The sequence below is a fragment of the Plectropomus leopardus genome, chromosome 8 (genome assembly GCF_026936395.1).
Source record: "Plectropomus leopardus strain MGB_pleo_1.0 chromosome 8, ASM2693639v1, whole genome shotgun sequence".
In the NCBI taxonomy this organism is placed as follows: domain Eukaryota; kingdom Metazoa; phylum Chordata; class Actinopteri; order Perciformes; family Serranidae; genus Plectropomus; species Plectropomus leopardus.
This window is the reverse complement of record NC_142183.1, coordinates 20407004-20427848: the sequence shown is the minus strand read 5'-3', so window position 1 is coordinate 20427848 and position 20845 is coordinate 20407004. Positions and strand designations below refer to the sequence as shown.

Below are 20845 nucleotides of genomic sequence, written 5' to 3'. Positions count from 1 at the left end.
TCTTCAATTATTTTTAATAAACCTTTAGCGAAGGATATGACTGTGTATAGCAATATGTGTCTTATGTGTTGCAGAAAATGAACAGCATCAGGGCATGTGGATACAGCTGACTTTCTTTGTCTGCAGCTTCACAGCTCCTGCATCCCTCCCCCTCTGGTCCCCTCCTTCCTGAGCACTGCTTGCTTTCAGCACCGTGGACAGCGATTTGCCTAGAGGAGCTGCGTTGCCATGGTGACGTGCTGTCGGTTGGCTGGAGGTCGCGGTGTGCTCTGGAGCTGCACGTAATTTAATATGCTGAAATGCCCCCCCTCTACTTCACACTGCAGCAGCCATAGCTTGCAGACATCAAATGCACATTCTCTACCAAATATGATCTCAGCCTCTTCGCACAGAGGGCTGATAATAACGGGAATTATGTGTGTTAAAACAGTCTGGCAACACTAATGCAGCACAAGGGAAACGATGGAGGCAGGGGTGGGAGAAGGTGTTGCACAATGCGGCAGCGCTCGTGCACGCGCACGTATTTGTCTGGCCTAGTTCCAGAATCAAAACGTAGTCGCACCACCTCCCAATAGGGAGGGGTGCGGAGGTTCAGGGTTGTCTCTGTGGGGGTGACTTTGCTTTCTAGCTGCTGTTAGTATATTTTTTTATTTGTATTTTTTTCATATGATTTTTTCCCCCTCTGCGTGTTCCCGTGCACTGCTGCAACACACGGCTCAACACATAATTCCATACAAACAGAGCAGCGTGGGCTCATAATACATGCATTTGCAGGTTTAATCCGTGAGATGTCGCTGCTCACCTCTTCAATAGGAGAAACATTGTGGGAGTGTGCTGAGCAGACCACACAGTTTAAGCAGAGAGAATGTAAATGTAAAAAGTTTTATCAGCACTTCCACCAACACAATAAAAACAATCCTTTATTGTTAAGATTATGCATTAAAGAATAATATACTATTAGTTTTAGAGACGTTTCTTGGAATTTTGAGCACGCTGGTCCGCAATTTAAGAAAAAATAAGCCAGTGCTCAAGTGATACATTTTAAATGATTCAGTTACATGTAATTGCTGGCATAACCGGAAAATGTAAACCATTGTTTCATTTGGAGTTTGGTTTAAGATTTTCTTTAGGGAAATACACACTGCACCATAATTAAATTAGTGTATGGAATTACAGAGGACAATAATATTAGTTGTGTTGTTAATACAGGTAGAAAAATAAAAATTGCTTCCTTGAATTCATTTTCAACTGTTTACTTTCAGCTTGACACACATTGTTGCACACACAATAGTTATGTTCTGAAATATCTGTAGAGAAAATGGAGAGTATTGTATGGTATTTACTTTATAAATAAACAATGTGACAACATTAAACATTAACGCTAAAGGCCGATTGTTTGGCAACAGTGATTTTAATGACAACTATTCACTTTCCAATTGTGGGGAGCAGACATCGTAATACAAAGTGACATGACATAAAAAAAAATGTAATGCAATTTTGCATGGCCATTTTGGAAAGAGAAATTTCGTTCTCTGATTGGACACTGTGTTTTCCAGAATCCACTTTTAAGATCCAAACTTTAACACACATAGTAATGTCAAAATAAGACCTATTTCATAACTGGTGTGATCATAACTTATACACCTCGACCGTGTACATGTCTAAATGCAGATGTGGGAATGTAATTACAGCAAAATTACACACAAAAGAAACTTAACTGGAAGAACACGCCTTACAGTCAGCGCACCATCGTTACAGTGACAATGGGTGGTGCTGTTACACTAAATATCACCAGGGTGGTTGTGTGTGTGAGGGGGTATGTCTTTTACATGTGCATTCAGTAACAAACCGAAGACACGGGTTGAAAGAGCGGAATAAACAGCCTCCATTCCTCTGACAGAACGATGGATCCCGTATATCTTTATTGTTTATTATCCTGAAGAGGAAACTGAAAAATTGCACAAGAATTTTGTTGGTAAATTTACGACCGTTTGGTAATAGGCTTTTTCCGAATATGGCGTTAACAGACATCAAAGGACAATGGCTGGATGTGTGGATTTCTTTTTGTCTGGCCCTGCTGATTGTGACTAGTTTGGGGGGAATCTCTGCTCAAATGCGATATTCTATTCAAGAGGAATCGAAATTAGGCACAACAGTTGGAAACGTGGCCAAAGACCTGGGATTAGATCTGGGAAGACTGACGGAGAGGAATCTTCGTGTCGTGTCAGGCACAAAGCAGGATCTGTTTAAGGTAAATCCGAGGGATGGAGTTTTGTTAGTGAACCAGAGAACAGACAGGGAGGAGCTGTGTGCACAAACTGCTCCGTGCATCACAAATCTGAAAGCAGTTGTGGAAAATCCTCTCGAGATGCACCAAATAATAGTTGAAATACTCGATGTAAATGACAATTCGCCGAAATTTCCTGATGATAACTACACATTAGAGGTACTAGAGTCCGCTGTAGTTGGATCTCGATTTCAGATGGAAGGAGCACACGACTTGGACGTTGGTATGAATTCCTTACAATCATATAAACTAAACCATAACCAGTATTTTCGCCTGGAAACAGAGGAATTTGGGGAGGATGGGAAGGTTCCATTTCTAATTTTACAGCGACCTCTGGATAGAGAACACGCCGCTCAACACTGGTTACTATTAACAGCTACAGATGGTGGTAAACCACCAAAATCTGGTAGTATTAATATTACTGTTATTGTATCTGACATTAATGACAATTCACCTGTGTGTGATAAACAGAAATACACCATCACCATAAAGGAAAACGCACCTCCTGGAACGTTCCTGCTGACAGTAAATGCATCTGACTCTGATGAGGGGATGAATGGTGAGATTGAATATTCTTTACGAAGTAAACTCAGAGGACTCTCATCTGAGCCGTTTGATTTGGATAGCAGAACTGGCAAACTAACAGTGAAAGGAGGCCTTAATTATGAGGAAAAGCAAATCTACGAGATTAAGGTACTGGCTGCGGACAAAGGAGCCGTGTCTCTCTCCACACACTGTAACGTTGTTGTTAGAGTAGAGGACGTAAACGACAACCAACCCGAAATAGACATCACATCCCTTTCAAGTCGCATCCCAGAGGATGCACCTCCTGGCACGGTGGTGGCATTGATGGAGGTGACAGACCTTGACTCAGGTGTGAACGGACAGGTTGTCTGCAGTGTGCCCGGTAATTTACCTTTTGACTTAAAGCCGTCCCCTGACGGACAGTCATACTCTTTAGTCACAAAAGACTACATAGATAAGGAAACCATACATATGTATGATATCACAATAACGGCTAAAGATTTAGGGAACCCCGCTCTATCGTCTACAAAGGTAATACATGTAGATGTGCTAGATGTTAATGATAATAGTCCTTTGTTCACTGAAAACCCATATACGTTTTATGTGGCTGAAAACAACAAGGCTGGAATGTCAATATTTTCAGTGAGCGCAGAGGACGCGGATGGAGGTGAAAATGCAGCAGTCACATATTCATTGGACCGTAAGAGTCCGGGAACAACCGTAACTTCATTTTTAAATATAAATGAAGCCAGTGGCACAATTTCCGCGCTGAAAAGTTTCGACTTTGAAACTCTGAAAACTTTCCAGTTCCAAGTTGTCGCCACAGATTCTGGAACTCCGTCACTAAGCAACAACGTCACAGTGAACGTGTTCATTCTGGATCAGAACGACAACGCTCCAGTCATCCTGTATCCAGTCAGCTCCAACGGTTCTGCTGAAGGTGTGGAGGAGATTCCCCGCAATGTCAACGCAGGACACTTGGTGACTAAAGTCAGAGCCTATGACGCTGATATAGGATATAACGGCTGGTTACTCTTTTCACTGCAGGAAGTTACTGACCACAGTCTCTTTGGTTTGGACCGCTATACAGGACAGATCAGAACACTTCGCTCATTCACAGAGACAGACGAGGCTGAGCATAAACTGGTCATACTGGTCAAAGACAATGGCAATGTTTCACTCTCAGCAACAGCTACTGTCATTGTCAAACTTGTGGAGCCCAAAGAGGCTTTTGCTGCTGATGTTAAAAGTGCAACTAAAGTTGACGAGGAGGACAATGTTACATTTTACCTGATGATAACTTTGGGCTCAGTTTCTGTACTTTTCATCATCAGTATCATCGTGCTGATTGCAATGCAGTGCTCCAAATCGACAGACTATACTTCTAAATATCTACAAGAGACTAATTATGATGGGACACTGTGTCACAGCATCCAGTACAGATCTGGAGACAAACGGTACATGTTAGTTGGACCCAGAATGAGTATAGGATCTACGATAGTCCCTGGCAGCCATGCGAATACACTAGTGCTCCCTGACAGGAGGAGGACATCTGGAGAGGTAATTCTTTCTTTTTTTTTGAATCATTTACAGAATGCTCAACAATATTAGTCAAAAACGTTATAGAAAGAGACACTTGATGTTTTTACCAGCTGTTTTCTCCCAGCTTTTTTTGAATTGTGCTGTCCATGGTGCTGAATTTTCAATGTGGGAGGCGGGTGTTTTTCTGTTTTTTTGTTTTTGGCAATCAAATGAATGGCAATTAGACCCAGGTGGGCATTTGCTCGGCTTGTTGTTCTGAATAATTTGTATTTCCCATTCAGTTACTATCCTTAAGGCCAGTCACGTGTTTTCCATTACACTGTTCTATACGGCCTTATTACGCGGATATGATTTCAAGTTTACGAGGTCACGTGTCATTTAACAGTGATTAAAGGTGTTGTTTGTTTTAATTGTCCAATAACAAGACATCTGAGTCCCATGCTGATTGGGGGCTGCTGAGAAACAATCAAACATTTAGTTAACTTTTTGGAGGAGGAAGACAAAAGCAACCCCCATACAGTGAGACTATAGGGATGTTTGATTAATCTAACTGTGTGTCCCCTAACCGTAAGACTATTTGCAATATGGGGGCATGTAGATGTAGAAGTCGACTGCAATATAGAGGATGGTAGTGAAGTTTAAAAAAAAAAAAAATTAAAAAAAACACTTGAGATTTCGTATGGTACTGTAGCCCACTGATCACATGGTGTCAGTGTTGCCTAGAAAATTGTTGTGTTACTCATTCTGTACAAACCCTGCCCATCTCTGTTTCATATATTATGGAGGTGGTGCTGACGGAGGACACATCGCAGGCTATGTATTAAGTAATATAAATAACTGCCTATATTTACGTAGGAAGGCTTATATTTGAGAATCATGAAATGGATATAACCAGACTGGTTCGGTGAGCAATCGGATCACTGTATTTGCTTAAAAGAAAGATTTCGGGTTATTTGCTTCACAATGGGAGGACGAGGACAAAGGCGCAGAGAGAACTGCTGGTGGGTTGCTGGGATTTTGTTGCTGTGCTTTGGAGAACGGATATTTGCTCAGCTACGATACTCTGTTCCAGAAGAAGTACAAGTTGGCTCTCCTGTTGGAAATATTGCCAAGGAGTTAGGGCTCGACGTTAGCACGCTGACAGACAGACGGTTTCGTATTGTTTCGGGGCCAAACCATGCTCTGTTCCTGTTAAATCAAAACAATGGAGTGCTATATATTGGGAAAAACATGGACCGCGAGGACCTCTGTGATGGGATCAAGGTTTGCTTGATAAACCTAAAAATTGTTGTAGAGAGCCCACTGGAAATACACTATGTTGGCGTTGAAATAACGGATGTTAATGACCATTCACCGACTTTCCCAGAAAGCGAGCAGCGACTGGAAATAGCAGAGCATACTCCTCCAGGTACTCGTTTCCAAATTCATGCGGCTAGAGACCCTGATGTCGGTTCATACTCGGTACGATTATATAAACTGAGCTCAAATGACTTTTTTGATACTGAGGTCAGAGAGAGAGACGAGGACAAGATACCATTTTTAGTGCTGAAAAAGCCGTTAGATAGAGAGCAAAAGGCAGAGCACCATTTAGTGTTAACAGCTATTGATGGGGGCAGTCCGTCTAAATCTGGGAGCCTTAATGTAACTATCACGGTGCTAGACACAAATGATAATCGCCCTGTGTTCAGCAAAGATACATATACCGTGTCACTAGATGAAAATCCGTCGATAGGAACTCTTGTGATACAATTAAATGCTACAGATTTAGACGAGGGCTCTAATAGTGAGATTGAATACATGTTTGGAAAAACACAAAAGAAAAAAGTGTATGATGCGTTTGAATTAGACAGCGTCACTGGTGAGATACGAGTGAAAGGAAAGGTCGACTTTGAGGACACGGAGATTTATAGACTAGGTTTGCAGGCTTCAGATAAAGGCCATCTACCTTGGACGGCCGAAAGTAGAGTTGTGATAAAAATAAAAGATGTAAACGACAATCAGCCAGAAATTGAAGTAACTTCACTGTCCAACGTAGTGCCCGAAGATTCAAAGCCTGGAACTGTGATTTCTCTCATCAGTGTTACGGACAGAGATTCGGGGGTTAATGGAAAAGTTATTTGTAAAATTTTAGATGATGTTCCGTTTGATTTAACGCCATCAATTGAGGAAAACATGTACTCTCTTGTCACAAAGGGGCGCTTGGACAGAGAAAATGTGTCCCATTACGACATCACAATAACAGCTACTGACTGTGGCGAGCCTCCACTTTCCACTGTAAAAACTCTGAGTGTCCAGGTGTCAGATGTAAATGACAACAGGCCAATTTTCAGTCAGAATCCACTTGAGCTTTATTTGGTAGAAAACAATGCCCCGGGGGCATCAATATTTTCTGTAAGTGCTACTGATAATGATCTGAATGAAAATGCAGCAATAACATACCAAATTGTGAGAGGTGATGGGCTGCATCGTGATGTGACATCTTTTCTGAATGTCAATTCGGACACCGGTGAAATATCTGCACTGAAAAGTTTCGACTTTGAAACGCTGAAAACTTTCCAGTTCCAAGTTGTCGCCACAGATTCTGGAACTCCGTCACTAAGCAACAACGTCACAGTGAACGTGTTCATTCTGGATCAGAACGACAACGCTCCAGTCATCCTGTATCCAGTCAGCTCCAACGGTTCTGCTGAAGGTGTGGAGGAGATTCCCCGCAATGTCAACGCAGGACACTTGGTGACTAAAGTCAGAGCCTATGACGCTGATATAGGATATAATGGCTGGTTACTCTTTTCACTGCAGGAAGTTACTGACCACAGTCTCTTTGGTTTGGACCGCTATACAGGACAGATCAGAACACTTCGCTCATTCACAGAGACAGACGAGGCTGAGCATAAACTGGTCATACTGGTCAAAGACAATGGCAATGTTTCACTCTCAGCAACAGCTACTGTCATTGTCAAACTTGTGGAGCCCAAAGAGGCTTTTGCTGCTGATGTTAAAAGTGCAACCAAAGTTGACGAGGAGGACAATGTTACATTTTACCTGATGATAACTTTGGGCTCAGTTTCTGTACTTTTCATTATCAGTATCATCGTGCTGATTGCAATGCAGTGCTCCAAATCGACAGACTATACTTCAAAATATCTCCAAGAGACTAATTATGATGGGACACTGTGTCACAGCATCCAGTACAGATCTGGAGACAAACGGTACATGTTAGTTGGACCCAGAATGAGTATAGGATCTACTATAGTCCCTGGCAGCCATGCGAATACACTAGTGCTCCCTGACAGGAGGAGGACATCTGGAGAGGTAATTCTTTTTTTTTAAACCATTAACAGAATGCTCAACTATATTAGTCCAAAACGTTATAGAAAGAGACACTTGATGTTTTTATTTGCCGTTTTCTCACTGCTTGTTTGAATTGTGCTGTCCATGGTGCTGAATTTTCAATCTGGGAGGCGGGTGTTTTTCTGTTGTTTTGTTTTTGGCAATCAAATTAGTGGCAGTTAGACCCAGGTGGGCATTTGCTCGGCTTGTTGTTCTGAATAACTTATATTTCCCATTCAGTTAGCATCCTTAAGGCCAGTCACGTGTTTTCCATTACACTGTTCTATACGGCCTTATTACGCGGACATGATTTCAAGTTTACGAGGTCATGTGTCATTTAACAGTGATTCAAGGTGTTGTTTGTTTTAATTGTCCAATAACAAGACATCTGAGTCCCATGCTGATTGGGGGCTGCTGAGAAACAATCAAACATTTAGTTAACTTTTTGGAGGAGGAAGACAAAAGCAACCCCCATACAGTGAGACTATAGGGACGTTTGATTAATCTCACTGCGTGTCCTCTAACCGCAAGACTATTTGCAATATGGGGACATGTAGATGTAGAAGTCGACTGCAATATAGAGGAAGGTAGTGAAGTTTTTTAAAAATCACTTGAGATTTCGTATGGTACTGTAGCCCACTGATCACATGGTGTCAGTGTTGCCTAGAAAATTGTTGTGTTGCTCATTCTGTACAAACCCTGCCCATCTCTGGATCATACATTATGGAGGTGGTGCTGACGGAGGACACATCGCAGGCTATGTATCAAGTAATATAAATAACTGCCTATAGGAAGGCTTGTATTTGAGAATCATGAAATGGATATAACCAGACTGGTTCGGTGAGCAATCGGATCACTGTATTTGCTTAAAAGAAAGATTTCGGGTTATTTGCTTCACAATGGGAGGACGAGGACAAAGGCGCAGAGAGAACTGCTGGTGGGTTGCTGGGATTTTGTTGCTGTGCTTTGGAGAACGGATATTTGCTCAGCTACGATACTCTGTTCCAGAAGAAGTACAAGTTGGCTCTCCTGTTGGAAATATTGCCAAGGACTTAGGGCTCGACGTTAGCACGTTGACAGACAGACGGTTTCGTATTGTTTCGGGGCCAAACCATGCTCTGTTCCTGTTAAATCAAAACAATGGAGTGCTATATATTGGGAAAAACATGGACCGCGAGGAGCTCTGTGATGGGATCAAGGTTTGCTTGATAAACCTGAAAATTGTTGTAGAGAGCCCACTGGAAATACACTATGTTGGCGTTGAAATAACGGATGTTAATGACCATTCACCGACTTTCCCAGAAAGCGAGCAGCGACTGGAAATAGCAGAGCATACTCCTCCAGGTACTCGTTTCCAAATTCATGCGGCTAGAGACCCTGATGTCGGTGCACACTCGGTACGATTATATAAACTGAGCTCAAATGACTTTTTTGATACTGAGATCAGAGAAAGCGACGAGGACAAGATACCTTTTTTAGTGCTGAAAAAGCCGTTAGATAGAGAGCAAAAGGCAGAGCACCATTTAGTGTTAACAGCTATTGATGGGGGCAGTCCGTCTAAATCTGGGAGCCTTAATTTAACTATCACGGTGCTAGATGCAAATGATAACCGCCCTGTGTTCAGCAAAGATACATATACCGTGTCACTAGATGAAAATGCGCCGATAGGAACTCTTGTGATACAATTAAACGCTACAGATTTAGACGAAGGTTTGAACAGCGAAATTGAATATGCGTTTGGAAAAACACAAAAGAAAAAAGTGTATGATACGTTTGAATTAGACAGCGTCACTGGTGAGATACGAGTGAAAGGAAAGGTGGACTTTGAGGACACAGAAATGTATAGACTAGATTTGCAGGCTTCAGATAAAGGCCAGCTACCTTGGACGGCTGAAACCAGAGTTATGATAAAAATAAAAGATGTAAACGATAATCAGCCAGAAATTGAAGTAACTTCACTGTCCAACGTAGTGCCCGAAGATTCAAAGCCTGGAACTGTGATTTCTCTCATCAGTGTTACGGACAGAGATTCGGGGGTTAATGGGAAAGTTATTTGTAAAATCTTGGATGATGTTCCGTTTGATTTAACGCCATCAATTGAGGAAAACATGTATTCTCTTGTCACAAAGAGGCGCTTGGACAGAGAAAATGTGTCTAATTACGACATCACAATAACAGCTACTGACTGTGGCGAGCCTCCACTTTCCACTGTAAAAACTCTGAGTGTCCAGGTGTCAGATGTAAATGACAACAGGCCAATTTTCAGTCAGAATCCACTTGAGCTTTATTTGGTAGAAAACAATGCCCCGGGGGCATCAATATTTTCTGTAAGTGCTACTGATAATGATCTGAATGAAAATGCAGCAATAACATATCAAATTGTGAGAGGTGATGGGCTGCATCGTGATGTGACATCTTTTCTGAATGTCAATTCGGACACCGGTGAAATATCTGCGCTGAAAAGTTTCGACTTTGAAACTCTGAAAACTTTCCAGTTCCAAGTTGTCGCCACAGATTCTGGAACTCCGTCACTAAGCAACAACGTCACAGTGAACGTGTTCATTCTGGATCAGAACGACAACGCTCCAGTCATCCTGTATCCAGTCAGCTCCAACGGTTCTACTGAAGGTGTGGAGGAGATTCCCCGCAATGTCAACGCAGGACACTTGGTGACTAAAGTCAGAGCCTATGACGCTGATATAGGATATAACGGCTGGTTACTCTTTTCACTGCAGGAAGTTACTGACCACAGTCTCTTTGGTTTGGACCGCTATACAGGACAGATCAGAACACTTCGCTCATTCACAGAGACAGACGAGGCTGAGCATAAACTGGTCATACTGGTCAAAGACAATGGCAACGTCTCACTCTCAGCAACAGCTACTGTCATTGTCAAACTTGTGGAGCCCAAAGAGGCTTTTGCTGCTGATGTTAAAAGTGCAACCAAAGTTGACGAGGAGGACAATGTTACATTTTACCTGATGATAACTTTGGGCTCAGTTTCTGTACTTTTCATCATCAGTATCATCGTGCTGATTGCAATGCAGTGCTCCAAATCCACCGACTATACTTCTAAATATCTACAAGAGACTAATTATGATGGGACACTGTGTCACAGCATCCAGTACAGATCTGGAGACAAACGGTACATGTTAGTTGGACCCAGAATGAGTATAGGATCTACTATAGTCCCTGGCAGCCATGCGAACACACTTGTGCTCCCTGACAGGAGGAGAACATCTGGAGAGGTAATTCTTTTTTTTTTTAAAACCATTTACAGAATGCTCAACTATATTAGTCCAAAACGTTATAGACAGAGACACTTGATGTTTTTATTTGCTGTTTTCTCCCAGCTTTTTTGAATTGTGCTGTCCATGGTGCTGAATTTTCAATCTGGGAAGCGGGTGTTTTTCTGTTGTTTTGTGTTTGGCAATCAAATTAATGGCAATTAGACCCAGGTGGGCATTTGCTCGGCTTGTTGTGAATAACTGTTATTTCCCATTCAGTTGGCATCCTTAAGGCCAGCCACGTGTTTTCCATTACACTGTTCTATACGGCCTTATAACGTGGAAATTATTTCAAGTTGATGAGGTCACGTGTCATTTAACAGTGATTCAAGGTGTTGTTTGTTTTAATTGTCCAATAACAAGACATCTGAGTCCCATGCTGATTGGTGGCTGCTGAGAAACATATCGAACATTTAGGTGACTTATTGGAGGAGGAAGAAAAAATCATCCCCCACACAGTGAGACTATAGGGACGTTTGATTATTCTAACTGTGTGTCCTCTAACCGCAAGACTATTTGCAATATGGGGACATGTAGATGTAGAAGTCGACTGCAATATAGAGGAAGGTAGTGAAGTTTTTAAAAAATCACTTGAGATTTCGTATGGTACTGTAGCCCACTGATCACATGGTGTCAGTGTGGCCTAGAAAATTGTTGTGTTGCTCATTCTGTACAAACCCTGCCCATCTCTGGATCATACATTATGGAGGTGGTGCTGACGGAGGACACATCGCAGGCTATGTATCAAGTAATATAAATAACTGTTTATATTTACGTATGAAGGCTTCTGTTGTAGAATCGTGAAATGGATATAACCAGACTGGTTCGGTGAGGAATCGGATCACTGTATTTGCTTAAAAGAAAGATTTCGGGTTATTTGCTTCACAATGGGAGGACGAGGACAAAGGCGCAGAGAGAACTGCTGGTGGGTTGCTGGGATTTTGTTGCTGTGCTTTGGAGAACGGATATTTGCTCAGCTACGATACTCTGTTCCAGAAGAAGTACAAGTTGGCTCTCCTGTTGGAAATATTGCCAAGGATTTAGGGCTCGACGTTAGCACGTTGACAGACAGACGGTTTCGTATTGTTTCGGGGCCAAACCATGCTCTGTTCCTGTTAAATCAAAACAATGGAGTGCTATATATTGGGAAAAACATGGACCGCGAGGAGCTCTGTGATGGGATCAAGGTTTGCTTGATAAACCTGAAAATTGTTGTAGAGAGCCCACTGGAAATACACTATGTTGGCGTTGAAATAACGGATGTTAATGACCATTCACCGACTTTCCCAGAAAGCGAGCAGCGACTGGAAATAGCAGAGCATACTCCTCCAGGTACTCGTTTCCAAATTCATGCGGCTAGAGACCCTGATGTCGGTGCACACTCGGTACGATTATATAAACTGAGCTCAAATGACTTTTTTGATACTGAGATCAGAGAAAGCGACGAGGACAAGATACCATTTTTAGTGCTGAAAAAGCCGTTAGATAGAGAGCAAAAGGCAGAGCACCATTTAGTGTTAACAGCTATTGATGGGGGCAGTCCGTCTAAATCTGGGAGCCTTAATGTAACTATCACGGTGCTAGATACAAATGATAATCGCCCTGTGTTCAGCAAAGATATATATACCGTGTCACTAGATGAAAATGCGCCGATAGGAACTCTTGTGATACAATTAAATGCTACAGATTTAGACGAGGGCTCTAATAGTGAGATTGAATACATGTTTGGAAAAACACAAAAGAAAAAAGTGTATGATACGTTTGAATTAGACAGCGTCACTGGTGAGATACGAGTGAAAGGAAAAGTGGACTTTGAGGACACGGAGATTTATAGACTAGATTTGCAGGCTTCAGATAAAGGCCAGCCACCTTGGACGGCCGAAACTAGAGTTATGATAAAAATAAAAGACGTAAACGACAATCAGCCAGAAATTGAAGTAACTTCACTGTCCAACGTAGTGCCCGAAGATTCAAAGCCTGGAACTGTGATTTCTCTCATCAGTGTTACGGACAGAGATTCGGGGGTTAATGGAAAAGTTATTTGTAAAATTTTAGATGATGTTCCGTTTGATTTAACGCCATCAATTGAGGAAAACATGTACTCTCTTGTCACAAAGAGGCGCTTGGACAGAGAAAATGTGTCTCATTACGACATCACAATAACAGCTACTGACTGTGGCGAGCCTCCACTTTCCACTGTAAAAACTCTGAGTGTCCAGGTGTCAGATGTAAATGACAACAGGCCAATTTTCAGTCAGAATCCACTTGAGCTTTATTTGGTAGAAAACAATGCCCCGGGGGCATCGATATTTTCTGTAAGTGCTACTGATAATGATCTGAATGAAAATGCAGCAATAACATACCAAATTGTGAGAGGTGATGGGCTGCATCGTGATGTGACATCTTTTCTGAATGTCAATTCGGACACCGGTGAAATATCTGCACTGAAAAGTTTCGACTTTGAAACTCTAAAAACTTTCCAGTTAAAAGTTGTCGCCACAGATTCTGGAACTCCGTCACTAAGCAACAACGTCACAGTGAACGTGTTCATTCTGGATCAGAACGACAACGCTCCAGTCATCCTGTATCCAGTCAGCTCCAACGGTTCTGCTGAAGGTGTGGAGGAGATTCCCCGCAATGTCAACGCAGGACACTTGGTGACTAAAGTCAGAGCCTATGACGCTGATATAGGATATAACGGCTGGTTACTCTTTTCACTGCAGGAAGTTACTGACCACAGTCTCTTTGGTTTGGACCGCTATACAGGACAGATCAGAACACTTCGCTCATTCACAGAGACAGACGAGGCTGAGCATAAACTGGTCATACTGGTCAAAGACAATGGCAACGTCTCACTCTCAGCAACAGCTACTGTCATTGTCAAACTTGTGGAGCCCAAAGAGGCTTTTGCTGCTGATGTTAAAAGTGCAACTAAAGTTGACGAGGAGGACAATGTTACATTTTACCTGATGATAACTTTGGGCTCAGTTTCTGTACTTTTTATCATCAGTATCATTGTGTTGATTGCAATGCAGTGCTCCAAATCCACCGACTATACTTCTAAATATCTCCAAGAGACTAATTATGATGGGACACTCTGTCACAGCATCCAGTACAGATCTGGAGACAAACGGTACATGTTAGTTGGACCCAGAATGAGTATAGGATCTACTATAGTCCCTGGCAGCCATGCAAACACACTAGTGCTCCCTGACAGGAGGAGAACATCTGGAGAGGTAAGACCATGTTTCGATTTTGATATTTTCAAGCACTAAACCGAGAATTTACAGCGGGTCGCATTAATATAATGTACTTTTTTTGTTTAAAAGATATGACGACATTTAGCAAGGTACAACATAATTAAGTTTACTGTGTGAAGTTAACTATCCGAAGTGTTTCATGCCATTTTGATTTAAGTCCTGCCTCTATGGAAACGTTTTCAGGCTACTAAAATAACACCCCATTTCATGGCGCTATGGTTTGCCCTGTCTAATGTGCGGAAGTGTAGTATTATGATCACGCTGTGGCTATTTTGAGGTTTGGATTTAACTTTAACACCATATATTATTTTTTTAAAGCAATACATTTAGGCTGCTTCACCGGGACAGTTACACCAACACAGCGTGGCGCTGTCTGTGGTACTGGCATCCACGCTTGGTCGTAGTGAGAGTTTCGCGCTCTGTTTTATTTGTTTGGGTTTTCATTTGGTTGCTTATACTGCATTGCCACAACGTAGTAATGTAACATTAACAAATAATGCAGACAAGCTTGACACTGCTATGATTGCACAAACATAAATAAGATTAAAAGCCTATTAATTGACTGTCATACTCTGCAGAGATAAAGGGAAATTGTAGGCACCTGCAACTGTGAGGAAAGAAACCTTTATTCTAAATATAAAGTTTGCGTTAAAGAATATCCGCACACATGTAAGCAGCTGCAATTTGCAAATACATCGGTATTATGGTTCATGTCTGACTTGCTTTTAAAGGAGGTCATAATGTGAACAGTCCACAAGGTGTCAGTGTCATATCAGCATAAACTGTCGTGTAAAGCGATGGCCCTGCCCCTTCCAGAGAGGTTTTGTTCAAGTCGACAGAGAAGAGACAGTACATTCAAGAGAAACCAGTGTTGTCTTTTATGCATTCGTACATAGCTAAATTAAAATTATGGAACATATTTGAAAAGTTTATTTTGTGGCATAGGCGGTTGTTTTTTCGTAAGGACCTGTGAGTGGATATAATAATCAGCTTATAATCGAAACTGAGACGATGGGGCCCGGAGGACAAAGACGAGGATCACAGTGCTGGTTAGCCCTCTGTTTTTCTGTGATGTTCGGCTGCGTGGAGCGGATTTCAGCTCAGATAAAATACTCGGTTCCAGAGGAAGTGAGAGTGGGATCTATTGTTGGAAATGTCGCCAAGGATCTGGGATTGGACATCAGCTCGCTGGAGGAACGACGGTTTCGTATAGTCTCGGGATCTAAAGATGCTCAGTTTGAAGTAAATCAGAACAATGGCGTCTTGTATGTGCATAAGAATATCGATAGAGAGGAGCTCTGTGGAAGCGTTTCACCTTGTTTAATGAACCTAAAAATGGTGGCCGAGAACCCCATGGAAATACATTATGTGGGAGTTGAAATCATAGATGTAAATGATAATTCGCCGAGCTTTCAAGAAGAAGAAAAAACATTAGACATTGCTGAGTCCACTCTTCCTGGCAAACGTTTCCAGTTACCAACCGCAAACGATCCAGACGTTGTCATTAATACTGTACGAGTGTATAAGTTAAATCAAAACGAATATTTCAATATACAAATTCGAGAGAGAGGAGAGGATAAGATACCATTCTTAGTCCTGCAAAAGGCTCTGGATCGAGAAAAGCATCATGAGCACAAATTGATTCTGACAGCAGTTGACGGTGGAAATCCACCGAGATCAGGGACGCTTAATGTCACAGTCATCGTTCTCGATTCAAATGACAACCATCCTACATTTAGTCAGGAAGTATATTCAGTAACAATACCTGAAAATGTAGATGCAGATACAAGTGTAACGACGGTAAAGGCAACTGATGTGGATGAGGGTGTAAATGGAGATATTGAATATTCATTCGGTGGTCAACTTGACCGGACAATATATGATATGTTTAGCTTAGATAAAGACACAGGAGAAATTCGAGTAAAAGGAAATATTGATTTTGAGAAGGTTGAAGTTTTTAAATTGGACGTCCACGCCACTGACAAAGGCCAGCCTCCAATGAGCACTGATTGCAGGGTGATCATCAAAGTGCTCGACAAAAACGACAATAAACCTCAAATAGAGGTGACATCTCTGTCAAACATGGTATCTGAAGACTCAAAGCCTGGGACTGTGGTTTCTCTTATCAGTATTACTGACCAAGACGCCGGTGTAAACGGTAAAGTTATATGTAGTCTTTCAGATAATGTGCCATTTGAGTTAAAACCATCATATCAAGATAATATGTACTCTTTGGTGTTGACACAGCATTTGGATCGAGAATCAGTTTCGCATTATGACATCACAATAACAGCGACAGACTGCGGTCAGCCTCCTCTCTCTACATTCAAAACTCTAAGTATTGATGTTTCTGACGTGAATGATAATATACCAGAATTTTTGCATAATCCAATTGAACTTTACTTGGTAGAAAATAACGTGGCTGGAAACTCGATATTCTCTGTTACTGCTTCAGATAAAGACTTGAATGAAAATGCGGCTTTAAGTTATCATATAATCAGAGAGGAAGGTAGTCAAGTCAAAATCGCAGCATTTTTAAATATAAATCAAGATAATGGACATATTTCGGCGCTAAAAAGTTTTGACTTTGAAACTCTGAAAACTTTCCAGTTCCAAGTTGTTGCCACAGATTCTGGAACTCCGTCACTAAGCAACAACGTCACAGTAAACGTGTTCATTCTGGATCAGAACGACAACGCTCCAGTCATCCTGTATCCAGTCAGCTCCAACGGTTCTGCTGAAGGTGTGGAGGAGATTCCCCGCAATGTCAACGCAGGACACTTGGTGACTAAAGTCAGAGCCTATGACGCTGATATAGGATATAACGGCTGGTTACTCTTTTCACTGCAGGAAGTTACTGACCACAGTCTCTTTGGTTTGGACCGCTATACAGGACAGATCAGAACACTTCGCTCATTCACAGAGACAGACGAGGCTGAGCATAAACTGGTCATACTGGTCAAAGACAATGGCAACGTCTCACTCTCAGCCACAGCTACTGTCATTGTCAAACTTGTGGAGCCCAAAGAGGCTTTTGCTGCTGATGTTAAAAGTGCAACCAAAGTTGACGAGGAGGACAATGTTACATTTTACCTGATGATAACTTTGGGCTCAGTTTCTGTACTTTTTATCATCAGTATCATTGTGCTGATTGCAATGCAGTGCTCCAAATCCACAGACTATACTTCAAAATATCTACAAGAGACTAATTATGATGGGACACTGTGTCACAGCATCCAGTACAGATCTGGAGACAAACGGTACATGTTAGTTGGACCCAGAATGAGTATAGGATCTACTATAGTCCCTGGCAGCCATGCGAACACACTGGTGCTCCCTGACAGGAGGAGGACATCTGGGGAGGTAAGACTTTGAAAACTAACAGCAACAAATACAGCTTTTCGAGTGGTTGTGATCGCTGTCCATGGTGCTGAAAGCTTTGGCCTCTCTGGAATCAAGCAAAAGAAACTTAGAAAACATTTCTCTGTTAAAAATACTTGGTTGTGTTGTGTTGTGTTTCTAAACAATCCATGGAATTCTAATCAGTAACAGACTGGGACATGTGAAGTTGGCCGTGCTTCTGTTGAATTGTCAGAACAGCGTGTGTGTGCTTTATTGTTTAGATATTGACCTACATATGACTGCATACACGAAATGTGAGCCTTTATTGTGACTTTAAGTAATAATAAACATTATTATTATTATTATTATTATTATTATTATTATTATTATTATTATTATTATATACATATTTAAAAACCATTACTTTTATTTTTAACCACATCTATGCTGCGAATAGGAGTCTTGCCAAGAAACAAGCTAACTTTGAATAATTACCACTTCACAGTAGGGGGTTTCCATCTGTCAATTCCTATTTTGCTGGGTATTATTATATAATACAATATACACATTTCACGAGAGAATACAATGATTCGACACAGATAGCCTTAAATATATAGCCAGTCTATTACGTTTCTTTAATGTCCTCTGGGTGTCACTGTAATACTGGGAAACTATAGAAACAGTGTCCCTCCCCTGAAAAGGCTTTTGTTTGCCGTCAAGAGCAGAGTAGACATTTGAATCAAGCACGCCAGCCGATGGATTCGTGTTCTACATTTTGTAACTATGCGTGGCTGAAAGGACTTGAACTAGACCATTCTTTTGTCGCAGTGGCAGCTTTTTTTCGTTTTCCTTTTTAGTTGTAATATAACGATGGGGATAGACCGACAACTTGGAACGAGGGAGTACTGTTTATCTGTGTTTCATGTAGCTCTATTGCTTTTTTTCGGAAAGCAGGCTTTGGCTCAGATAAGATACTCTATTCCAGAGGAGGTGAAAGAAGGAACTGTTGTTGGAAATGTTGCCAAGGATCTTGGCCTTGATATCACCCTGTTAACTGACCGACGGTTCCGTGTTGTTTCTGGATCAAAGGAGCATTTTTTTGAGGTAAACCAGGACAATGGGGCTCTGTATGTCCACAAGAAAATCGACAGAGAGGAGCTCTGCCAAGGTAGTGGTACATGTCTAATGGAGCTAAAAGTTCTTGTCGAAAATCCTTTGGAAATGCACTACGTAGTAGTGGAAATTACTGATGTGAATGATCACTCTCCCAGTTTTCCCGAAAAAGAGCAGACGTTTGAAATATTTGAACAAACGTCGCAAGGAAGGCGATTACAACTGCACACTGCTCGTGATCCCGATGCTGGAATTAACTCTATTCGTACATACACTTTAACATCAAATGAACATTTTGAGGTGGATATCCGACAAAGCGATGACGATAAAATTCCGTTTTTAGTGCTCAAGAAATCGTTAGACAGAGAACAAAAGAATAAACACACGCTGCTGGTTACAGCAGTTGATGGAGGTAAACCTCCAAGATCAGGGACACTGAATGTTTCGATTGTTGTTATTGACAGTAATGATAATCGTCCAATGTTTAGTCGGGAGATTTATCAAGTTGAAATATTAGAAAATGTTCCAATCGGTACTTCGGTATTTAAAATGAATGCGACCGATCCTGATGAAGGCGTCAACAGCAAAATTGAATACAGCCTTGGAAAAACTTTGAAGAAAAATGTCTATGACATTTTTGAATTGGACAAATTAACTGGGGAAATAAGAGTTAAAGGAGTAGTGGACTATGAAGAAAACGACGTTTATAAACTGGACGTTGAGGCATCCGATAAAGGAACACCTCCACTATCAGGTGAGTGTAGAGTCATTATAAAGATTAAAGACATTAATGATAATCCACCGGAAATTGAAGTAACATCAGTATCAAAGACAGTGTCTGAAGACTCAAAGCCTGGCACAGTTATTTCACTGCTTAGTGTGACAGATAAAGACTCCGGTCTCAATGGAAAAATAATATCAAGCATAACCTCAAACGTGCCTTTTGAATTAAAGCCCTCCTATAAGGAGAACATATATTCAGTTGTCACGAAGGAATTTTTGGATCGAGAGGAGGTGTCACATTATGAAATAACAATAAAAGCCACCGACTGTGGTGAACCTCCCTTATCTACTGTTAAAACTCTCAACATTCAGATATCAGATGTAAATGACAACAGTCCTCATTTCGACCAAAATCCTTTACACTTTTACCTGTCAGAAAATAACGTTGCTGGAACGTCAATATTCTCTGTAAGGGCAACGGACAAAGATGCAAACGACAACGCAGCTATTTCATATCATGCTGTGAGAGAAGGGAGACAAAATGACATAATTTCCTTTATAAATGTAAATCCAGATAATGGACACATCACTGCGCTAAAAAGTTTCGACTTTGAAACTCTGAAAACTTTCCAGTTCCAAGTTGTCGCCACAGATTCTGGAACTCCGTCACTAAGCAACAACGTCACAGTGAACGTGTTCATTCTGGATCAGAACGACAACGCTCCAGTCATCCTGTATCCAGTCAGCTCCAACGGTTCTGCTGAAGGTGTGGAGGAGATTCCCCGCAATGTCAACGCAGGACACTTGGTGACTAAAGTCAGAGCCTATGACGCTGATATAGGATATAACGGCTGGTTACTCTTTTCACTGCAGGAAGTTACTGACCACAGTCTCTTTGGTTTGGACCGCTATACAGGACAGATCAGAACACTTCGCTCATTCACAGAGACAGACGAGGCTGAGCATAAACTGGTCATACTGGTCAAAGACAATGGCAACGTCTCACTCTCAGCAACAGCTACTGTCATTGTCAAACTTGTGGAGCCCAAAGAGGCTTTTGCTGCTGATGTTAAAAGTGCAACTAAAGTTGACGAGGAGGACAATGTTACATTTTACCTGATGATAACTTTGGGCTCGGTGTCTGTACTTTTTATCATCAGTATCATTGTGCTGATTGCAATGCAGTGCTCCAAATCCACCGACTATACTTCTAAATATCTCCAAGAGACTAATTATGATGGGACACTGTGTCACAGCATCCAGTACAGATCTGGAGACAAACGGTACATGTTAGTTGGACCCAGAATGAGTATAGGATCTACTATAGTCCCTGGCAGCCATGCGAACACACTAGTGCTCCCTGACAGGAGACGTACTTCTGAAGAGGTAAGCCCCAAATTACAACTGTATAATCTCAATAGCTGTGTCACTTAATT

At 41.6% G+C, this 20845-nt stretch overlaps 4 protein-coding genes and 2 pseudogenes across 9 annotated transcripts in view; 5 read left to right on the top strand and 1 right to left on the bottom strand.

Annotated features, from left to right (window-relative positions):
• LOC121947940 (fibroblast growth factor 18) overlaps nt 1–20845 on the bottom strand; it is a 307943-nt gene that overhangs the window by 113966 nt on the left and 173132 nt on the right. The gene's annotated exons all lie outside the window — the stretch shown is intronic.
• LOC121948150 (protocadherin alpha-7 pseudogene) lies at nt 1855–4958 on the top strand (annotated as a pseudogene).
• On the top strand, nt 5154–7684 carry LOC148188929 (protocadherin alpha-7-like). Its single transcript, XM_088081411.1, has one exon. It carries the CDS (start codon nt 5318–5320, stop codon nt 7682–7684), a length of 2367 nt encoding a protein of 788 aa, XP_087937537.1. The 5' UTR covers nt 5154–5317.
• Nucleotides 8425–11046, top strand: LOC148188928 (protocadherin alpha-3-like). The gene is made up of 2 exons (XM_088081410.1): nt 8425–10932; nt 11038–11046. Exons 1-2 carry the CDS (start codon nt 8584–8586, stop codon nt 11044–11046), a joined length of 2358 nt encoding a protein of 785 aa, XP_087937536.1. The 5' UTR covers nt 8425–8583.
• pcdh2a39 (protocadherin 2 alpha 39) overlaps nt 11803–20845 on the top strand; it is a 219855-nt gene continuing 210812 nt past the window's right edge. The window contains exon 1 of one of the 2 annotated variants that reach the window (XM_088081116.1): nt 11803–14207. In XM_088081116.1, the coding sequence (XP_087937242.1) occupies nt 11859–14207 (2349 nt within the window). In that variant the 5' untranslated portion in view covers nt 11803–11858. Of the gene's footprint in view, nt 14208–18341; nt 20796–20845 lie in introns of those variants that run through there. The other variant, XM_088081115.1, reaches the window with a different exon arrangement.
• LOC121940871 (protocadherin alpha-8 pseudogene) lies at nt 15069–17606 on the top strand (annotated as a pseudogene).

Coding starts and splice junctions, on each gene's coding strand:
- LOC148188929 (XM_088081411.1), top strand. CDS start 5,318: ATGGGAGGACGAGGACAAAGGCGCAGAGAGAACTGCTGGTGGGTTGCT.
- LOC148188928 (XM_088081410.1), top strand. CDS start 8,584: ATGGGAGGACGAGGACAAAGGCGCAGAGAGAACTGCTGGTGGGTTGCT.